This window comes from Equus caballus, chromosome 8, assembly GCF_041296265.1.
Source record: "Equus caballus isolate H_3958 breed thoroughbred chromosome 8, TB-T2T, whole genome shotgun sequence".
Classification (NCBI taxonomy): domain Eukaryota; kingdom Metazoa; phylum Chordata; class Mammalia; order Perissodactyla; family Equidae; genus Equus; species Equus caballus.
In genome coordinates this window covers 6,622,759-6,643,834 of record NC_091691.1, presented here as the reverse complement: position 1 = coordinate 6,643,834, position 21,076 = coordinate 6,622,759, and the positions used below count along the sequence as shown (strand labels likewise).

General features: G+C 60.1%; 2 protein-coding genes across 10 annotated transcripts in view; one reads left to right on the top strand and one right to left on the bottom strand.

Moving 5' to 3' along the window:
* Positions 1-6,385, top strand: part of SFI1 (SFI1 centrin binding protein) — a 77,039-nt gene extending 70,654 nt beyond the window's left edge. Inside the window, 10 exon segments of the mRNA XM_023646832.2 lie at positions 359-519; positions 974-1,048; positions 1,637-1,711; positions 1,852-2,028; positions 2,106-2,368; positions 3,168-3,272; positions 3,430-3,661; positions 4,999-5,336; positions 5,964-6,075; positions 6,153-6,385. Of these exon segments, the coding sequence (XP_023502600.1) occupies positions 359-519; positions 974-1,048; positions 1,637-1,711; positions 1,852-2,028; positions 2,106-2,368; positions 3,168-3,272; positions 3,430-3,661; positions 4,999-5,336; positions 5,964-6,075; positions 6,153-6,257 (1,643 nt within the window). The 3' untranslated portion in view covers positions 6,258-6,385.
* The window catches only part of PISD (phosphatidylserine decarboxylase), a 38,513-nt gene continuing 23,767 nt past the window's right edge, over positions 6,331-21,076 (bottom strand). For 3 of the 9 annotated variants that reach the window (XM_070276192.1, XM_070276193.1, XM_023646833.2), the window contains 7 exons: positions 12,984-13,233; positions 11,054-11,219; positions 9,426-9,662; positions 9,084-9,222; positions 8,673-8,819; positions 8,224-8,384; positions 6,331-7,629 (listed from right to left, as the gene is read on the bottom strand). In XM_070276192.1, coding sequence (XP_070132293.1) covers positions 7,405-7,629; positions 8,224-8,384; positions 8,673-8,819; positions 9,084-9,222; positions 9,426-9,662; positions 11,054-11,219; positions 12,984-13,233 — 1,325 coding nt within the window. In that variant the 3' untranslated portion in view covers positions 6,331-7,404. Of the gene's footprint in view, positions 7,630-8,223; positions 8,385-8,672; positions 8,820-9,083; positions 9,223-9,425; positions 9,663-11,053; positions 11,220-12,983; positions 13,234-13,551; positions 13,684-16,597; positions 16,722-17,409; positions 17,745-21,076 lie in introns of those variants that run through there. The other 6 variants (XM_005612418.4, XM_070276194.1, XM_014742031.3 and 3 more) reach the window with 6 other exon arrangements.

Sequence of the window (21,076 nt, the reverse complement as noted above, 5' to 3'; positions counted from 1 at the left end):
GCGACCTCCCACTCCCTCAGACTGTGGGTCTTCTCATCTGCGTGCCCAGCAGCATCTTGCAGGTGGCTCTGCAGGGGACCCTGGCACACCTGCCGTTGCTGTGGACAGACTCGTGGCTCTGGCGGGCCCTTGGGGGGCAAAACAGTGAACAGTAGACCTGGTTCCAGTCTCCCAGGGCCTCGCAGTTGCTGAAGGTGGCCAGAGCTGTCCCCACAGAGTGGCTGCCATCCTATGTGGTGGTTTCACCAAGTGTGGGCCGACACCCCCAACTCTATCCCTACTCTCTAAACTTTCACCATTGCGTAGTCATTTGTATAAATCCTGCAAAAGACCAAACCCTGACTCTGATCTGCCTTAGGCTGTCTCAGGACCTGGTTTCAGCGCTGGCGGGACCGTGGCCAGAGGGCAGCCCAGTGGAGAGTCCAGCTGGAGAGGGCAGCGCAGCATGACCACCAGCGGCTGTTGCTGCGGGGCATGGCCCGTTGGAAGGCGCACCACCTGTGTTGCATCAGGAAGAGGGTGAGGCAGGCGGCAGCTGCCCAGGTCCCCTGAGTGGTGGGGCTGGCCAGGCCAGGAGACCACCTCCCGGGGAGGAAGAGGTCCTTCCTGCAGAGCTCACAGCAGCCAGCATGGGTGCTGGGTGGTTTGGGGTGCTGTGGGCACAAGGCTGCAGGAGCCTTCTGGGAAGGTTGGGGGGAAGCCAGCCTCAGGATCAGGTCTCCTGCAGGTGGAAGGTGGCTCAGCAGGGAAACTGGTTCACCCTGAACCATGGCTTGTCAGGGGCCAGGGACCTATGGAGTCATCTAGACACGCCCACCTGGTGCGGGAGGCCCTTGGCTTCATCCAAGACTCCTCCTGGCAATGGGAGGTTCACTTGGGCCTGGAGCCTCTCCCCCTGCGGTGGCCCCCAGGTGGTCTGGGCATTGGGCACCTGACCATTCACCACGTGGCTCCCTGGGCACTCTCTCCCCAGCTCCTGCAGAGGCAGGGCACCCGACTCCGTGCCCAGACACTCAGCCGGTCCTGCTTCCGCCAGTGGAGACAGCAGGTGGGAGCCAGAGAGAAGCCCCTCCTCCCTTCCCGCTCCCTTCACTGCCTCTGGAGCCCACGCCTCTGGTTCAGCATTGTTAATGTCACCCTCCTCCAGGGCTCCTCACCCCCAGTCACTTCCCTGCACTGCAGCTTCCTTCTGCCTGTGCCTGCGTGAGGCCAGGTCACGTCAGGGCCCTGCTTCTACAGTGTCACATTGAAAAATACATCAGGGTGATATCCAAAAATTAGTATTAGATGCATTTTAAGTCTTTGCCGAGGCCTTGATAGAATACCAGGCAGGATTACATCATGCTCAGCAACGTGTCCCTGCCACATGCACATGTCCCTCTCGCTCTCTGGATTGTAATGCGAGCTGTCCCCAGCCTTTCTCCCACTTGCTCCCTCCCCCCCCAGAGCTCTTTGCCTTTGTTCTTTCCAAAAGATCATTCTTTGATCCACCACCTCAGGGCCTGGCAGGGCTGAGCCCTTCCTAGTGGAGGGGGGCAGCGCCCGAGTACAGGGGTCTGAGTGTGACCAGGGCCGTGTGGTCAGGGCAGCCTCCCTGAAGGTGATGTCTCTGTCATCTTCTTTTTCTGGCCGGTAGCTGGTGAACAAGAGGCGGGAGCAGCAGGGCACAGCGCGGGCCCTGTGGTTCTGGTCCTTCTCACTACAGGCAAAGGTAATGGGGGCTCCGCATCCCACTGCTCCTACCTCTCCCAGAGGCAGACGGTGCCTTGGTGGAGGGCAGGGCGGGTTGTGGGCACAGCCCCGGGGGGAGCCCAAGCAGGGAGAGCTAGGCCTCACTTCCTCTCCCTGGAGGTGTGGGCCGCGTGGCTGGGCTTTCTGCTGGAAAGGAGGAGAAAGAAGGCTCGTCTGGAGCGGGCAGTGCAGGCCTACCACCAGCAGCTCCTCCAGGAGGGCGTCACCCGCCTCCTGCGGTTCGCAGCGGGCATGAGGGCCTTTCGGCAGCAGCTGCATGCCCAGCAGCAGGTGCAGGTAGGCCCGGGGTCCCTCACCCCTTCTTGTGGGGAGTGGGCAGGGCACAGCATGACCTGACCAGAGGCCGGTTGCAGGCAGCCCACAGTCTCCACCGTGCGGTCCATCGCTGTGCCATGCTCTGGAAACAGAAGGTGCTGGGCTGGGGCAGGGAGCCTCGGCCACCTGCATCCACCATGCCCAGCAAGAGAGTGACACTTGAGGGTCCCCTTCCCAACCGCATTGCTGTGGGGCCTGGAGATGCCACCCTGGAGACCAAGAGGCTGAGGACTCCTCATGGGCCTCAGGGAGCTCTGGGCAGCATGACCCTGGCTGCCGGGGACTCCCAACTCCTGGAGCTGTGAGTAGCCCATCCCTCACTGCTTCTCCTCGCTTCCACCTGGGGCAAAGCTCGGACTGTACTGGAGGGAGGACACTGGGCCCTGAGGGTCACAACTGAACTGCTCCCTCTCTCCAGCAGGATCCCGTCCCTCCCATTCTGCCGGGCCCTAAGAGGGCCCACAGTCTCTGTCCCTCCTGGGTGTGGGGGAGAGAACATGCAGTTAGCAAAGGGAATAGGGTGTGGGGCAGCCCCACCCTCCTGCCCCTAGACCTACCAGTCACCCCACTTCCCCCGTTATGGCTGGGAAGCAGGCTCCCCCTAGGAAACCTCACTTTTTGTGACCTGTCTCCTGCCCCATCCTCGCACACCATGCTGATGTAGCTGTGAGCTCCCACAGTGACCAGCACTGCCTGAGCCTGGGGGAGAGGCCAGCAGGGAGGGCCACCGGCCTGGGTCTCAGTCCTGCTCTGCCTCCCTCACCGCCTGACCCTGACAAGGGCCCAACCCTGACGAGCCTGCTCCTGGTGATATGGGATGAGCACCTATGTCACCTGGGTTGCTGTAGAGGTCAGATGAGACGACGTGGGTCAAGCGTCCCCATGGCATGAGGCCTGCTTCATTGGAATTTCTAGAAGTTCCATGTGGTTCGGGCCCATCCCAGCTCACCTGCTGACCTTGGGCAAGAACCTTTCCTTCTCTGGCCTTCAGTCTCCCTGTGAGATTGGAGGGGTCAGACTGGATGACCCATCTTACAGAGGTCTCAGGCCCCCTGCAGCCCCTGAGCGGCCTGCAGGAATGGGCCCATGTTTCTTCCCAGCAATGCTGCCCGCTCAGCAAGGAAGCAGCCTCGACGCCCCGACTTCCTGCTGGAGCCTGTGCAGAGCCAGAGGCCCCTGGGTTGTGGCACCTTCAGGGGTCTGGGGTAGGTTGTGTGGTCCTGGGCCCCCAAAAGCAGGTGGTCCCTCCATCTGGGGCCTGTGATTTGGGGCCTGAGGGAGGGTAGCCCCCTTTCCCCTTCTCCCTCCTCTTCCTTAGGAGGGTGCTATGGCCTGACCAGCTCCTGCCTTCCCTCTGCTCAGGCCGGAGGTGCTGCGGGAGCGTGGCCTAGGTGTGGCCCAGCCAGCGGGCCCTTCCATGACAAGGCCCTTCCTGGCAAAGGCCCAGACAGCACTGGTCCCAGGCAGCCCCCTGCCCCAGCCCAGGGCCCTGCTGAGTCCCCCCGGCCTGAAGCTGCCCCCCACAGCGAGTACAGGCCCAGAGCTGCTGCCCCCTTCCTCCTTCATGCCACGTGGGACAGAAGCACCCTCCAGCGTAAGTCCTCCCTGGGTACCTGGGGGTCTGTTCTCTGGCCTTTTGGTGCTCTTTCTCATGCACTCGGGGCTGTAGCCACAACTGTGCTCATTGCTTCTGGACACTCCTGGCTCAGGAAGATGCAAGGAGGCCACTCAATCATTCACCAATGATTGTGGCACCAAGTGTAGGGGCCACTGTCCGAGGGACATAGTGGTGAACAGCCTGCTGAGGCCCCTGCTCGTGAAGCTTATCTCCCAGTGGCAGAGACTAAAGAAATCCCCCCAATGCAGACAAATGAAGAGACTGCAGATCATGGCGGGTCGTGTGGGCCCTGGGGAAATATTTGGAGGAATATTTGTAGGAAGTTGTGGAGGATGTTTGGGGGCTGTGATCCGATGGCCCAGCGGATGGTGCTGGTGGCTGTAAACCTTCAGTGGGAGGCGGAGTAGGCAGGACTTGCTCTGATGGGTTTGATAAGAGAGTGAAGGAAGGAATCCAGGATGGCTCCTGGGTTTCTGGCTTGAATAACTCAGAGAATAATGAGTTCTTTTACTCAAAGAGGGAAAAGGGGGGTGGGGACCCGTTTGGGGTGAAGCATGAAGAGTGCGTCTTAAACTTGTCAAATGGGAGAAAAGCTGCAAGACTGTGAGTGTGGCCTTCAGGGAAGAGGTCAGGGCTGGAGATGAAAATTGAGAATCCACACGGATTGAAGGTAAACCCCTGGGCACCAACGAGGTGCCCTGGAAGAAGAGGGCCCTCAGTTCCTGGGGCACGTGACACCAAAGTCGAGGAGTCTGGGCAGGGAGCTGTGAGAAAGCATGAGTGCTCAGAATGGAGGAGACAGCAGTGGGGTTGGGCCACCCCAAGGAGCTGGTGTCTGAAGAGAGTGCGAGATAAGCAGGAGTGGTGAGGGGGTGGGGGGGTGATAGGAGAGACACTGTCACCAGGAGGGAATGGAGGAGGGTTGTAGGTATGTGGTTGGACAAGGAAAACAGTTGCCTCTGACCACTTTTCTCACCGAAGTACAGACGTCACGGCTGAGTAGGCGGGGGTGAAAGGTCAGTAAGGCCTCAAACAGCTCTTGGGTGGTACTGAGCCAGGCCCTGGGCAAGGGGTGGGACCTAACTGCAAAGGTGTGGGGTGCTCCCTGGGTTACTTGTGGGACGTTCTCCATCAGTGTCAGGTCCTGAAGGAAGGGGCAGGGCCACACTGGGTGAGCTGGCTGCAGCGGGTGTGGGGAAGCCCAGCTCCTGGGGCCTCACCTAACCCTGGTCCCCCAACAGTGGGCAGCCTCGGTGCCCCCTCCTTGGCCTTCCTCTCAGCTTCCCTGCTCAGTTTCCATCGTTCCTTTACAGGTGTCAGCACTGCCAACCACCCCTGGGCTCATGTCCCGGGCCTCTCCATCCCCAGCCAGTGTCCCTGACCCCTGCCTGCTCCTTCCTGGGGACTTCACAGGCACCAGACATGGGCCTGGCTTTGAAACTGCAGGTGTGCACCTGAAGCCTGGCAGCACAGTGAGCACTCGGCCCACTCCCAGCACCTGGGCTCCCTGCATTCAGCCGGGGCCCAGCTGGAAAGGTGGTCAAGATGAAGCTTATTCTCCTGTTGCCATGGGCCACACCGATCTGGAGGCTGAGCTTGAGGGCATCCAGCAGCAACTGCAGGACTACCAGACCACGAAGCAGAACCTCTGGTAAGACTCAGGCTGCCGCCCGTCCCCAGGGAACAGTGGGGAGCTCTGTCTCCCCAGAGCTAGCTGCCAGGGTCCTGGGGGTGATGCCTCTACACTGTGCCAGCCCCCCGCAGACAGGTGGCACCTTGACTTCTCAGTCCTGCTCAGGAAGGTCCCAGCTGGCCTTACCTGTGGGACAGGGGACAAAACTGAGCAAAACTTTAAACTTGACTGGGTCAAGTGAAAGCCAGGCCAGTGGTCTACCCAGGAATTGATGATGACATGGGATGACGGTGCGGAGAAGATAGGCCTGGGCCGCAGGTGCAGTCAGCCATCCTGTCTTGCCTGTGGTCTGGGTGCAGAGCCCACACCCCCCATGCTCAGGCTCGAGGCTGTCCACACGAGCAGCGGCCTTGGAGGCTGAAGGGAAGTGGGCAGGTCCCGCACACTCAGCTCTGCACAGGGAGAGGGACAGGGAGGGTTTCTGCCTGGGCCCCCTGAGCTGCTGTCTGCGGGCGGTGGAGGCTGGCAGAGGAACAGGAACAACCCTCCTCTCTCCACCTGCATCAAATAGCTGCTGTTTGCTTCTCCCTGAGCCAAAGGCTCTGCCACGGGCCCAGCCAGGCAGCAGGTGTCTCACTCCCTCAGGTCCTATCAGCGGCAAGCGAGGAGCCTGCGCCGGTGGCTGGAGCTGAGCCGGGAGGAGCCCAGGCCTGAGGACGAGGAAGCAGAGCAGCAGGTGCAGGAAGAACTGCAGGAGGTGAGGCCCCAGGTGGCCCCTGGGACAGCTCCCAGGCTGTGCTTCCTCTCAGCTCAGCCCGTCCCTCTCACCCCCAGGTGGAACTGCAGATCCAGCAGCTGGCCGCTGAGCTCCAGGCCCAGCGCCAGCCCATCAGCGCCGGCATCGCCCGCCTACAGGCCCTGCGGCGGGCTCTGTGCTAGTCATCGCCCCGGGGAGGCAGGTGCTGGGCCTCACGGGAGGCCTCAGCCCACCTCCAGGAACAGAACGCAGAGCTGCAATGAGTTTTTTTATTTCAAATTGTTGCAATTAAATGAATTACTGTTCAGAAGTCTCCCACTTTTCATACAAAAATACTGTGCTACTGATACAGTTGAAAAAGTTCAAATGGCTTCTCCTGCAGGAGAAATTCACAGCATCCCCAGGAAACATGAGACCTGGCCCTGTCCCCACCATCAGTGGCTCCCCAAGGACTGTGCATCTGTTACCTGGGGACAGGTTTTCTAGGCACTGACCCCTTCCCCCAAACACACCAAGGCTCCTCTGCTTCCACCGCAAGCTCCTGAATCAATAGCAGCAACTTTCCCGTAGTCTCTGTGCGTCTGGACGTGGGAGGGGACACAAGCTCTCCCCGGCCCCATTCACTTTTTGGACACCATTCAGGTGGGTGCAGCAATTGGTCTTGCCCCCTAGGAAGCGGACTTGCCAGCTCTGGAAGGTCATTCACTGGGGCCTGCAAAGTGCCATGCCATTGTCACCATCCGCAGAAGATGCTGGCAGAGCCAGGGGTGATGCATTTAGCCACGAGTGCAAAGAGGAAAGACAGTTTTCCCAACGAGCAGGGTGGGGCAAACTTGGGACAGAAAGCTGTCACATTGAAGGCCGTATGGCCCTGCTCTGAGGGGGCAGCGCAGACCCAGTCAGTGCCGGAGGCACCTCACCCAGTGCAGGGGAGGCAGAGGGAGAAGGCCAAAAAGCAGTGATGGGACGAGCAGCAAAAAGGTACATTTATCACTTATCATCTTAAAATGGAAATCAAGACCAACTGAACACTCAGCCAGGAGATGTTTATACAGTACGTTAAAAAATCTCCAAAAGGGAATCTGAGATCATCCCAGCCTGCACTTTCTTTCTCTCTAAGGTGGGAAGGGACGTCGTTGGTCTAGGGCAGGACGGGCTCTGACTTTGTCGTCTGCACTTGGGACAGCAGAGACAGAAGTCACCCACTGTCAGACCCCATGGCTCCAAGGTAGTCCCCTCCCCAGGACAGCCGCAGAGATTTCCCTCAAAAAGACCCTCACATTTCTGTTTGGAAAAGATTCCTCAGCAGCCACAGCCAGGAAGGAGGCTCTAGAGGGAGCCCAGAGCCTCCCCAAATCGGATTTTCTGTCCCGCCTTCAGCTTGAAGTTGAAGTCCTTGGGGGCCTCAAAGATGAGCACGATGGTGGAGCCCAGGTTGAACTCGCCCAGGTGCTCGCCCTTGCGCATGGGGATGCCCTCCTTGTTGGCGTGTGTCACGAAGCTGAAGTCGTTGTAGGAGCCCTTGCTGTACCTCGGGCTGTTTGTGTGCAGGTCCTGGGGGAGGTCAGGGGGCAGAGCATGTGGAGTCCTGCTCCCTGTACCTTGAACACTCATCTGGTACCTGTCCCCAACCCAGCTCGGAAAGGGAGGTGGAGACAGGGACTCGGCCCATGGGCTATGAACTGGGCCCCGGAGGAACGTGGTAATCATGGAGATCTCTGTTCTGCAGCACCCAGGAGGGCAAGAGGTGGTCACAAACCAACACCAAGAAAGTTAGCCCCGTGGGCTGGGTGGGCATTGGCTGCACCCTCACACACTCTGCCTCCAATCAGTACACCCCACCCCAAACTCAGTACTCCTCTGTGGTTCTCGGCAGAAGCAAAGGGCCAGGTGAGGAGGTTAATTCCCTCCCTCTCCAGGCACCTCCAGATGGGCAAGTGGCCGCAAATCTGGGCAGCAGGGGCACCAGGCAGAGCAGAAGCTCAGGGCCCAGGCCTTCCTCGGGGCAGCTGCTCAGCAGAGCCAAGCCTGGCAGGGGACACACCCTCCTAGAATTTATAGTCCCAACAGACTATACATAGGAGATGGGGTGAGGAGACCATGAGTGGCCCAGCCTTTGGCCTTCCGTAGGGTCTGAGCTCTGCTTACCCTGTCGAAGTAGATGCGGATGGAGCCCACATTGGTGGCCCCCACGGCCGTCAGCGAGAAGAAGCCATGTTTCCAGTCCCCAGTGAGGACCACTCGCTCATTGTGGCAGAAGAGCTCTTTGATCCAGCGGGCCATGCCAGGGTTCACGGACATCAGAGAGCCTGTGGGGGCAAGGACACTGCCACTCCCGACCCAGTAGGAGGACCAGCCTCCCGCAGCCAGTGTGTCCACTCTGAGACAGCCCAAGACCCAATGTCACCCCATGTCATCGCAAATGCAGAGCGGGCTAGACCCCGCCCTGCCCCCACTGCCCATGCTTGGCCAAACTAAAATAGTCAATTCTGGGCCTTGGCAAGCCAAATCTGGAGGCTGGGTCCCCTCACACCAAAAAGCTGAGGACCTCTGAGGCCCAGGGAAGCCGCTCCCACCCACGTGCAGCCCTGGCATACCTGGGAAGTGGCGCCGGTGGGAAACGGTCCAGTCAGTAGGAGAGTGGAAGCAGTGGTAATCCCCGGGAGCCAGGTAGATGACGCAGTGGTACAGCTCGTTCCCTTCCCGGGTGACCAGCTGGCTCCTGAAGGAGCTACAGGAGGTGGCTGAGGGGGCAGACACCAGGGCCAGACTCTCAGACAAGCACCCGAGGCCGCCTAGCATGGAACCTGCGTGCAGTCTGGGCACAGGCTCCAGGGAGGCCCCGAAGCTCCAGGCACAGCAGTTCCAGGACCACGTGCCGGCCCTCAGTTCCGATAGCCTTCCCAGCATCCCCTCCCTCCCCCACCCACTCCAGTCCTTCATCCTCTGATGTCCAGCCCAGCCACACTGCAGCAGGGCTGCCTGGCTGTGACCAGGCAAGGACCCACCTGGTGGGAAAGGCAGGTCCTCCGTGGAGGTGCGCGGGCCCAGGAATGACTCCAGTGAGTAGGTGACCCCCTTGACCTGCTCCACTTCACAGTTCTTGACCTGCCCAAAGTTGAGGATCTTCCCGTCCGACGGGCTGATCTGGAAGGGCCAGGAGAAGCTTGCTGCCAGGGAGGGGAGGGGGCGGGGCGAGGGGACACAGGCAGGGCCCTCTCCTCCCTGGGGGCACAGCCCGGGAGCGGTGCCCACTGGGCCACCTGTGGAGGCTGCTGGGACTGGCTCCCAAAGGCACAGCGGGAGTCCCGTTTCTGGAGGGAGGAGTGGAAGGCAGGGCGGGGCCTCACCACGCTGTGCAGGCCACACACAGGCCGGGCCTGCGGCTTCAGCTTGCGCCGGAAGAACTCGCTGAGGTTGCGATAGTGGTGCAGGTCCTCCACGGCGGCCTCCTTCATGTTCACCCCGAAGGTCCAGATGTACAGGCTGTAGACGGGCCTGCGCAGCCAGTGCGGCAGCTCCACTTGGTTGAGGCGGCCCCAGGCCCGCGACAGCAAGCGCGTCGGCACTGACTTGTACAGGGCCACCTGCAGGCCACAGGCAGGCAGAGTTGGCCAAACTGCATGCCCACCCCACGTCCCCCTAGTCAGCCAACCCCCACGATGGCTTTGTGATGTGGTTGTTTCTCACTAGGAACTGGACTGAGCTTCCCAAATACTCTCACAAACTGAGTACTGGCCGAGGCCGAGACCATGACATGGCGTCTTACAACTCAGGTGTTCCAGTCTAATGCAGAGGGCGAATAGCAACCGGCCTAGTCCCCAGGGAAAGACTGGCCAGCACGTTCTTACTTCTTGAAGGGGGGACATTAAGGGATCTGATCGCGTCCCAGAGAGAAGCTTTGGCAGGAGGCGGTGCTGCTGCCTGTGTCCTGGACTGGTACAGAAAGGAGGCCCCGGGGGCATGGGAAAGGCTACGAAGCCAAAGCAAACACGCTCATCCTAACAGGAAGCAAGGAGAACACCCACAAGTTCCCCAGGGTTGGGACTTTTGCATGCAGATGCGCTGTATCATTGTCGTCTGGGCCAGCACTCAGAGGGCCTGGACTCGCCATGCCGGGAGCTCAGAGGCATTCTCCAGAGACTGGGCCAGTCCACAAAGCTGGAGGGGACTTGGCCCCCTGAGGCTCCTCTGCTGGACCCTTCAGCCGAAACTCTCAGGGCCAGGTGACCTGGAAGGAGCAGCCTCTTAAATCTCAAGTGCTGCTGCCACAGTGGAACCTGCCTCTAATCAGCAGCAGCTGCTTGTCTGAACACAACCAAGGCACCAAGTCCCCAAGGTGTAAAAGTAATTTCATTCCAACTTTAAACACCTCTACGAGGTATTGAATTACTGACTCCCACAACTCCTCCCAGCTGACACCCATCCGCTGGAGCGGCCCAGGGCTGCCATGTGACCTCAGGTCTAGTGGCCAGTGCCCCCTTAGATGCCCTTGAGCTTTCAAGCCCTCGAGACAACCACCTGGGTGGTCCAAGGGCCCAGGAGCAGTTTCCTCCTTGTGGTCAGCCTGTCCAGAGAGCCCAGGGCTCCCAGGTCCTGGAAGGCATCCTCACCCTAAGGGCCCAAGAGGTTCCAGCCTTCCTGAACCACCCTCCGGCAGCCAGGAATTAATCTGGATTCTTCTGAAAATCACCTCTAAGCTCTCTGCCTGAACATAGGAAATCAGATACCATTTTCTGAATGCCCAGTGTAGGTTCCTTCCAGAAGCAGAGCCCCTAACGGCGCGAATGCAGGCAAGGAGAGCAGGTAGTGGGCAGCAAGCCCTTGGTCAACTGTCTGCGGGCCACCTGGCCACTGACCAGCCCAGCCTTCTCAACTGACTTGCCTTTCAATCTGACAACTGTCTCCTCGAGCTCCTGGGCCCCAAGCTCAGGCCTGCCCGGGGGGAGGGCCAAGCCAGCAGTGCGCACACACTTACCCTGCTCACGGGCCTCCATCCCACCCGGCTGAGCGGTCTGAGGGCACCAAAGGGCAGGAGGTAGTAGAGGACCGTCAGGGGCCAGGAGCGCAGTTTCAGTGTGGGTCTGGACATGCAGCTCAACTGTCCCAGCCTCCGCCTCAGTGCCAGCTGGGGGAAGTGCAACCTGCAGGGCATATGTCCACGCATGGCCGGGGTCAGTGGCCGGGGTATGGGAGTGACTAGGAGGCCCCGCCCCACCCCAGGCCGTGCCATTCCTGTCTGCCCCACCCTCAGCAAGCTCGCCCCTCAATGGAGTCTGGCAGCACTGGCTGCGCCCCTTCAACCCAATCCCATTCTGAGTTGGAGGCTTGGCTGCCTCTGGTCGGCAGACTCACTTCCCGGTCTCTCCCATCTGCCTGCCAGCTGAGGAGAACGGGAATCAGAGGCAGCCGAGACCAGGTCAGGCCCAGGACCTTGCAGCCAGAGCAGCCTCTGAACATGGGAGGGGCCCCAGCAAGGGCCTTCAGGGCTAAGTACCACCTGGGCCCAGCACGGGGAAGACCGGGTGCAGAGCCGGCCTCTCAGCGCCCCCGCTCCCTGGCCAGCTCCACCCGCAGAGGCGCTGGGAGATCTAGTGTCATGACCCTGAGCCCTCAGCAGCGCAGCACAGCACAGCACAGCACACGGCAGAGCGGGTGCCACTGCTACCACCCACTGCAGGATCTGGGAAAACCCCTCCATGGCTCCAAGCCTCCTTTCCTCACCTGATAAATTAAGGGACTGGCCCTGATAAGACCACAAAGGAAAACAGACAAACAGGCACATGCACACGGACACGCACGCCTCCCCCCACCGCCCTCCCCCCAGCAACGGCTACTGCTTCGTCCATCTGTATGGACTTTCTACATCAGGCCAGGTTCTCCAAAACCGATCCAGAGGTTGGTAGGGGGAACCTCCCCAACCCGCAGGCCACCTCCCAGGTCTGCTGGGGCTGCACATCTGACCCAGGCCCCTCCTTTCAGCAAAGATGGGTGGGCCTTTCCCCAGACCCCACCAGCCCAAATTCATTGCATTCAGCACAGGCTCAGCCTCACAGGAGTTGCAGAGGCTGGGATGGGCCTTTCCACAAGAACCCTGGCCTGCAGAGGTACAACTATGAGGCCCGAGTCCCCCTGTCACATGCCTAGGCCCTAGAAAATGCTCTTGAGCCCCAGTGTAGCCATCAGGAGAGCACACTGCCACCTACTCTGAGAATGTCCCCAGGCCTCAGTTTCCTCATCTGCAAAAAGACTGCATTCAACTGGACCATCTAAGGCCCCGTCTGTGCCTGGGCACTCTCACATAAGCCGTGTCCTCTGCCCCAGTTGCTGAACAAACCAAGGAACAAAGAGGCACCCCAGCTGATACTAAAGCAGAAAACACGGAGCTGAGCTGACGGCCGGCCCCGCAGTTCCACGATGGCAATGGAAGGCGCTGCATCTCCACAGCTGCCCAGATTCCCTGGTTCATTCTCTTCCCCCCACCCCCACCCCCCCGCCCCCATCATGTTTTAGAAAGGTCCAGAAGGCAGTAGGGACCAAGCAAAGCCAGAGAAATCACTGCTCTCCCGCAGGGTTTCCCTCACCAGCCCTGCTCTCTGCAGAAGCACAGCAACCAATCCTGAGGAGCTGCCACCCTCCTGAGCGGGGTGGGGGCACCTAGGGGAGGGGGCCTGGAGCAGCAGTTAAGGTGAGCACAGACACAGGGCCACCAGCCTGCTCTGCCTCCCCAGATACCTGAAGCGGGCTCTCCGACTCAGGCCCCCCGGGGCGGGCCCCTCCAGCTGCGGGGGCTGATCCCCCAGCCCCCTGCCACCACCTCCACCGCGGGGCCGCTGGACATGAACTCTAACCTTCCGGAGGTCGTGGCGGGGCACAGTGGGGTTACGACGCGATGGGCAGCTTCTCACCATTTCGCTGCGCGGAGCTCAGGTCCTCGCCGCGCCTCTGACTGACACATGGTAGGCGGCGCAGGGAGGGCGGCGCCAGGCACACTCGCCTTTGTTCCTCCTCCTTCCTCCCTTCCCCCCAGCCAGAGGCGCTCCTGCGCTGTCACTGCTCCACGGGCTCTGCCTCCGCCAGGCCGCCTGGTGGCTGGCGGGCCGCTTCCCCGGCTTGGTTCGGTCCGGCGGCTCACAGGGCGTAGGTTACAGGCCAGGGCTATTGCAAAGACAGGCACTGGTCACACACCTGCTCAGTGAGCCGAAGGCAGGGAGGGGACCAGGAACCTCTCAGCCCAAGGAGCACCAGTGGGAATCTGAGCCTTGCGCTCCAGGAGGGCACCCAGCGTCAGCCAGTCTGCGGCTTGGGTGGCCCCTCCCTCCCCAGGACCTGACCCATTTTCCATTCAGGTGACAAAGTAGCATCTGAGGAACGAGGGAGCGGGAAGGAGAGCACACTGAGCAAGACCCTGGGCGTCTGACTTGCTCTGGCTCTCTCCTCACTGCACCCCACCCCCAGCCTTGGGGGCCCCCATACCTGGCACCGACCCCCCAAGGCCTCCTCAGAAGATGAGCACCTGGCTGACCTCAGGGAAAACAGCGTGGAGCTGAGGCCGGACTGAAGCCCAAACAGCTCCACCTGCCCTAATCATCTCTGCTTCGAAACAGCACTGTGGCCAGCACTTGGCCGGTGGGCCCTGCCTGGCCATCTGCGAGGACACGCCCAGCCTCCACAAAGCCCCTACAGTCTGCCCTCACAGATAACAGTGAAGGAGGACAGCAAACATTGCACAGTTGTTGCTGTCTCAGCCCAGAGTAGTCAAGGCCCCGGAGATGTCGCCCACCCCCTGGCCTCCAATCCCAAACGCAGGCTGGAAGGGGCAGGCACCTGCCACCACCTTTAGATAAAGAAATGTGGGCCCACTGCTGCTCCTAAGGTAGGGAACTGACCAGCCAAGGACCCTATCCCAGGGCAACTCCGACACCCCCAGAGCCTAGGCACTGCAACAGAGCAAGAGGCCCCAGCTCAGACATGACTCTACCCAGACAAGGGTGGACGGCTGACGCACCGGCACACCCACCTCAGCCACGGCACTGAGAATGCCGGCCTGGCACCTGCCTGCAGAGTCCGTGAGTCCCTGCGGCTGCCGTGGCTGCCGGGAGCCCCGGGGCAAGGCTGACTAAGATCTGGACAAAGTGCGGATTTCCAGTCCTGGCTGAGGAGGTGGTAAGGCCTGGCCCACTCCAGACCCTCCAGCCGAGCTCTCCCCAGGCCACTCGCCTCACCGAGTGGCAGAACAGCTCACTGCGGGGTGCCAGGCAGGAGGGCGCCCACTGCCCAGGCTTCACCCAGAAGCAGACTTGTAGTGTAAGCCTCCTCCCGCCCCGAGGACAGGCCCAGGGCCCACAGACACCCTGCTCCTGCCCCAGGCCCACGCTGAGCCTGCCACTGACTTTCCCATCCACGACAGTCAGGTCTCCTGGATCATACTGCCCACCTACTGAGCACACATCTCACCGCACCCCAGCCCACCAGGCCCTGAGGCCTGGCACTGGCTTCCTGTCAGTTCCCCAGGGAGACAGGCCCAGAGGGGTGACAGGTAGTTGGGGTTGAGCCTGGTGCTTGGCTGCCAGGATGAGGCTCTTTCCCCGACTCCAGAAACTCTAGAAAGCACAGACTGAGCGCATGCCCAGGAGTCACTGTGGGGGCCAGTGAGACCTTGTGGGAGGGGACAGGAGCCCCAGTCTCCTCCTGCCAGTTTTCCTCACTGTCCTACCATGTGGGGTGGTGGCCACCGCATCAGGGTCAGAAAAGCACATTCAGGAGCCCACAGACAAACCCAGCTTGGCCCAAACCCTCAGGTCCTCAAAGCAGATTCCCGCATGTACCTCTGCACTTCATTCTCCCCCAGGGCCTCCAATCCAGGGGCTTGGCCAGGCCAGGTAGCCCAACAGAGCAGGGAGGGCCCTCGCCCCTCCCCCTGCAGTGGCGGGAGCTCAAGGGGGACCAGCCCAAGGAGTGGCTGTCCTGGAAGGACTCTAGGAACTGCCCTGAGGGGCCAGGCAGGGGATCCTCACCCCCACAGTCCTGTCTCCGTCACTCCCCTACCTCTTCTTTTAAAGCGGGGCACAGAGACCAAGGTGTCAGGCTTCTCCCAAATCACCATCTGTGGGTCCAAAAGGTCCCCAGGGAGCAGACATGAATTCACCTGTCCCCCAGGAAACAGGCAACCTCTGTCTAGCTCAGAGCTGCAGGATGGAGGGAAGAGGGTCCCTAGAGGTCCCTCTTTGTCGCTTCCCAAAGACAGAGCCACTTCCTCGGCCAGGAGTGCTTCTGGCCTCCCCATCTCGGAGCCCTACCTGCCCTCGCCACCTGTGACAGCCCTTGGACCCCAAGCCAGAGCCTTCTCCCTTCTCGGGATCCCTGAGGGCCACTGGGGGCTCAGGCCCAGACAAGGAACCTGCAAGGAGGGCATCCTGAAGCGGGGAAGTGCAGACGCTTCCCTCTCTCAAGGACACTCGGTAGAGTTGGGTTTGGGGCTATGACCAGTAGGACTTTAAAGTCATTACATGGCCTAATGGCCACCCACTTGGAATATGAGAACGCAGAGTGGCTTTGGTGGAGGACAGGGACAATCTGGTTACTGCAATCCGGGCTGCCCTCCCCCACCCCCCCCACCCCCCACCCCCCCCCCACCCCCGCCCCAGGGAGCTGGGAAAGGCCTTGCAAGTCACAGGCGCCCTCTGGGTCTGTCTCCTCATCTGGAAAATGGGAAGTCATTCCTCCTGCTCAGCCCCGTGAGGCTCAGGTCATAGCTGTGACCATGGCCCAGAACAACTCTGCTCAGAAACCTCGCGCCTCACTTCTACCCAAGAGTTTGGTGCAGCTTCACCCCCCAGACCTGGAGGAGACCTCACCTCCCTCTCCGCCCACACCCTGGGAGGACAGAGGTTTGCTACCACTGGCAAGACGCAAGGAACAGGGCAGAGACACCAGTTGTGAAGAGGAGCCCAAATGGTGGGGCAGTGGCTGCTCTTCTGAGTAGGAAACAATGGCCAAGCAGGACCAGGAGTGGGGAGGGGGTCACCTTTGTCAGGATGTGCTGTTCTAGGGGTTCACACCCCAGCAGTGCTGCAACATCCCCTCACTGCCCAGGACAAGGGCAACAATACCCTCTCAGTGGAATGGAATGTTCCAACTGAAGTCCAGTGGACAGACCCAGGCCAGTTACCAGTTACTACAGGTTTTGGGGGGGCAGGGCGGTGCTCCTCCTGGTTCCCTTGGACCCTGGTAGATTCAGGTTCGAGTCTCAGCAAGGCCGGGAAGCCAGTGAGGGAGTCAGGACTGTCCGCCCCTCAACAAGCTCTCCCTCAGCACACTGTGCCTTGCAGCCTGCATGTGTCGAGCCGGAGACAACCAGAGAATTTATTCTTGCTCCCAGAGTGGAAATCTCACTGGGTGCCACGGTGCCCTCCTGAAGCTTCAGCAGAAACCCCGAGGGCCCCCAAATCCGGTGTCTACTGGCCTGACTTTCTCACACACTCCCACCTGGAGGGCAGGGCCGTTTTCTCCCCCAGCTCACCTGAAGCCAGGCAGCCGTGTCCCAGCCTGTGGAAGGGACACCAACCCTTCCTCCCCCGTGTTCCAGAGCTAGAAGCAGACAAAACTTCAGAAGTAGGGAATGGGGAAATGGCTTCTCCCCATGTGAAACAGGTGAGCCATCTTGGGGAAGGCTTGGGCAAGAGAGGAGGAAGCAAAGAGAAGGGCCCACAGGTGCCTCTTTCAAGTCAGTGGCGGGGATGCGTATGGGCCCAGGGCAGGGTGAGTGGAAGTGGGGACAGGACTCGCATGGGTCTTCCTTAAATCTCCCTAAGAAAAGGAATCTTCTTTCGGGCAATCCTCAGTGCCAGTGGCAACTGGAGCTCTGCGAAGGGCAGTGTGCCACCTCCTCCCCGCCCCTCAGGTAGGGACATGCTGACAAGTCCTAACACCTCCAGGTCCCACTGAAGAACAGTGCCACTTCCCTCCCCCTCTGGTGCTGCCCCAGGCTCTCTGGGCAGCGCTCAGGAAATGAGCCCAGAGCTCTCAGGGCAGGAGGGAACAGAGCCCCCGGCACGCCCAGCATTTCCCTTTTCCCCCGCGGCCGGCCTTACAGGCCAGGAGATGCTACAGGATGTGAAGGAAGTGAGCTCATCCAGCCACCTCATGACCATGTGGGACCAGGAGAAGCCCACAACTCCATCAAGACTGTGGGGTGGGCTCCTCAGGCCTCACAGCATGGGGCCCACGCTGGAAGGCAGTGACCCACACCCCAGGGACTGGACGGCCCTCCCACGTCTGAAAACAGGCCTTCTGGCTGGCGGGGCAGGGCAGGGCAGCTCCAAGAAGCCGCACCTCGGCCCGGGGAGGCTCACCCACTAGCAGGTGGTCAGGTCCGCTCTGCTTCCGCCCGGCCGGCAGCCGGGTAGCCGACTCGACTCCTGGGGAGGCCCCCGCTCGCTTGCTCTCTCGTTCGGCGGAAGCCTCCGGGTGGGCGGGCAGGAGGGCGGGGCTCGGGCTCCAGCCACTCAGACCGCCCAGGGGCGGGGGCAGGAGGAGACACCAGCCGCTGGAAGCCGCACTCTGCCCTCCCAGGGCGGCAGCCAGGCCCAGCCGCCGTACACAGGGCCCCTTTAAGAGGAGGGGCCAGGCTCAGAGAAGCCGGGGGAGAGCTGCGGGAAGAGGGTACCAGCCCTCTGGTCACGGGACTTCCCGGTGACGCCTCCTGGGGCTGGGGACCTCAGTCCGCAGTGATGGCCGGGCTCCCTGGGCTGTTGCCTCCCTCACCACTCCCCCTGACAAACATGCCCTTGTTCCCATCCCATCCGGGCCTCTGGGCAGGCCCGGGGCCTCCAGGTGCTGCTGACCTCACGGAGGGCCAGCTTCTGTGGACCCAGCAGAAAGCCACCTCCAGCCACCTTTTCTAGCCCTCGAAATGACAGAAGGCATCTAAGTCCTTGCTCCTTCTCACACCCCATCCTGAAGACACAGGCTGCCCCCATTCCCACCTACCTTGTCTCCTCCAGGCAGACACACCCTGACATACAAAATCCCCTGATGGAGACTAGCAAACAGGACCCAGTGGGCAAGGGCCACCCCGGGAGGAGCAAGCAGGCTTCCTCAGCTGGGATGAAGAGCCTGTGGGGTGACTTGTGGCATATCTTTCTACCCCACTAGACAGCAGAGCCCAGCCTGTGGGGTCAGCACCCTACCCCCATGCCCCACCAAGCACTCGGTCAACATGGGATGCAAGGAACCAGCTTAACATTTTTTAGACCATGGGAATGGTCTGATGGGGAACACTATTCAACCAAAGAAAGGATGTGGAATTCAGGAACCTGACCAGCATCTGCGTAGGTCACGCCCCAACGCAGCACACACCCAATGGTGAGTTTGCCTCAGTAGGCTCAGTCACCTCACTCTGGGCTACTGAACAAGGATACAACCCCAGCTACTTCTGCCCACTGAGAACTTAGTTTCTAAAGCAGTGTTCAGAACAGGAAGAGAGCCTGTGGGCCTTGTGAAGAGACAGGCGCTGGGCCAAGGAAGCCTGAAACAGGACACAGTGGCGTGCAGACACAGCCCAAAGCACCTGTCGTCCTCATCTGGATCCAGCCCAAGTAAGTGTTCCGTGACAAGATACAGCCCTAGGATGCCACAGCAGGGAGAAGATGGGTGGGGTCCTACCTCTTGAACTTCCATGATATTCGACACCTACAATGCACCAGTAGGAACAGGGAGGCAGGGGTGAGCTAGCAGAGTTCCAGCCCTAAGGGGCTCAGGTTCTTCCACGGGGCTGGTGAAGCCCTGACATGCAGCCTGCGCCTCACTGTCTGTCGCCTAGCCTGGGCCCACAGCATTCTCAGCCCCCGTGGGACAGCAGTCCTCTTCTAACCTCCAAGCAATCGCCAAGTGAGATGGGATAAAAAGGAGTTAAAGATGCTGACAGAGAATCCTAGCAACACTAAATCCCAGAAGACCATCCTGACTTCCCCAAAGCCTCCAGTACTTCCAGATGAGGCCCCAAGGGTCCCCTGAGTATAGAATAAACCTATCCCAAGGTAGACCGGGGTTGGGGGTGAGGGTGTGGATCAAAAGCCCAGGTTCTCATTTGCTGAGCAGCCTCTGGAGCATCAACACTCTCCCTGTAAAATGAGCAACAGGGCTGCTCCGCGTCTACCAGGGTTCCTTTACAACTATTCTAAGCCTCTCAGGCAGATTGGCATTTAGAAAACGCATAAACCCGACCATGGGTCTGCCCTGAAATTAGCCCTCCCTGCCTTCTAACCTGACCTCAGCCATGTATGTTTCAGTAGGGAAATGCCTTCTGATTCCAGACAATAGTTAAGAAATGACTTCTGGGAAAAACAAAAAACCCTTTGGTAAGTTTACTTTCCCACACGGAATGAAATCCCTTCCGGCCACTCTGGGTCCTTAACTTCCAGTCCAATTTGGACCTTGTTTGGACTCCCCTGGGTGGGAGTGCCACCTAGTGCCACTTGGAGGCTCTGCAGGCTCTAGGCCACTTGGCCACAGCACCTGCGGACAGGCCTCCCCGCTCAGTCAACCCACTGTAGCTCCCTCCTGAGTAACCTGATGCACTCCTGTGCCAGGGGACGGAGGGTAGTGGCAGGACAGGGGTGGCAGGTGCTCTCTGCTAATTCTCATTCCCTGGGGGCTGGTAGAGGTCCCTTGAGGAAGACCGGTGATGGCTGGTGTCCCACGGACAGGTTAGGAGCCTCACAGAGGCCTGCCAGGGAGCCCAGACAGGCATGAAGTGCCCTCAGGCCATTCCTCATCCACAAGCTTGTCCCAGCCCTGCTAAATTAAATTCTCCTCTTGCATTTGCAAATGTTTTTCAGTCCCACTAGCCCGCACAACTTCTCTGATGCCCCCTGGCCCATGCAGAGTCCTCCAGCAGCTCTTTGAGGGCCCTGCCCAGGCACCAAGGAGGGCTGGCCCGCAGCCTGATAAAGGAAACAAAGTGCTCTGAGGTGCAGCAAGCCCAGCAGAAAGCTTCCCACAGGGCCCTGTAGGCCTGAGTCGGCCACCCTGGACCCCTTCCAGCCCCACAGCTCAGCCTTCCTTGTTCCCATCTTCAGGCAGAGCCCTCTGCTCTTCCACATGCTGGCTGCTCCAAGTCACGGGAGGCAGTGCCGAGTGGCACAGGCACAGAGCTGGCCCTGGGCTGGGGGAGGCAGGGGACAAGCACAGCCTGAGCTTCCTGAGGGAGAGGCTGCCAGAGTTCCTTAAGGGCACTGGGAAGGAGGAGCCCTGAGCCCTACAAAGAGCCCAAGATTCTCTGAGGACAGAGCTGGGCTGGAAGGAAACCGCCCCTGACCAGGCGGGAGATCCACCTCCCTGCCACCTTGCCTATTTGCCCATTTTAACATCCACCATTGTTTTCTCAACACCTAGGAGGTAAGAAGTAAAAGACTGCGTCCCAAATCTCTACTCCCTGCCAGCACGAGACCAGGTATTCACACACATCACTCTCATTTAACAACTTGAGGAGGGAGTTAATAGCAGCCTGTTCACGCATAAGAAAGCTGTAACTACATGAAGTTTACAAACGTGCAGAACATGTTCAATACTGTTCAGGGTCATGGACAGCAGAGCACAGAAGAGCACGCTGAGGGCAGGCCCACGGGGCTCCAGCAGGCGGGCAGGAACGGACGCGGGGCAATGTGGAGAATGGACAGGCTGATCTCTTTATTCCTGTTCGTGACCCGGAATGGTGCACCACACACTTTTTAAAATTCTCAACTGAGGTTAGAAATAAGGAAACAGTGCTGTCACAGGGAGTGAGATGCAAGCCAGCTTCTAACTGAGGCCTGTCTACACGCTCGCTCCCCAAACACCTCAGACCTCGCCACAAGCCCCCATGGCCAGGCCAAAACAACAAATCTGCATTGTTATTATGCTCGATCTGTCCAATCAAGGGGTGTGCACGTGGGTAACTCTATTCTCTCAACTTCTTACTCTGTTCAAAAGTGTTCACAATAAAAGAACTGGAAGACTT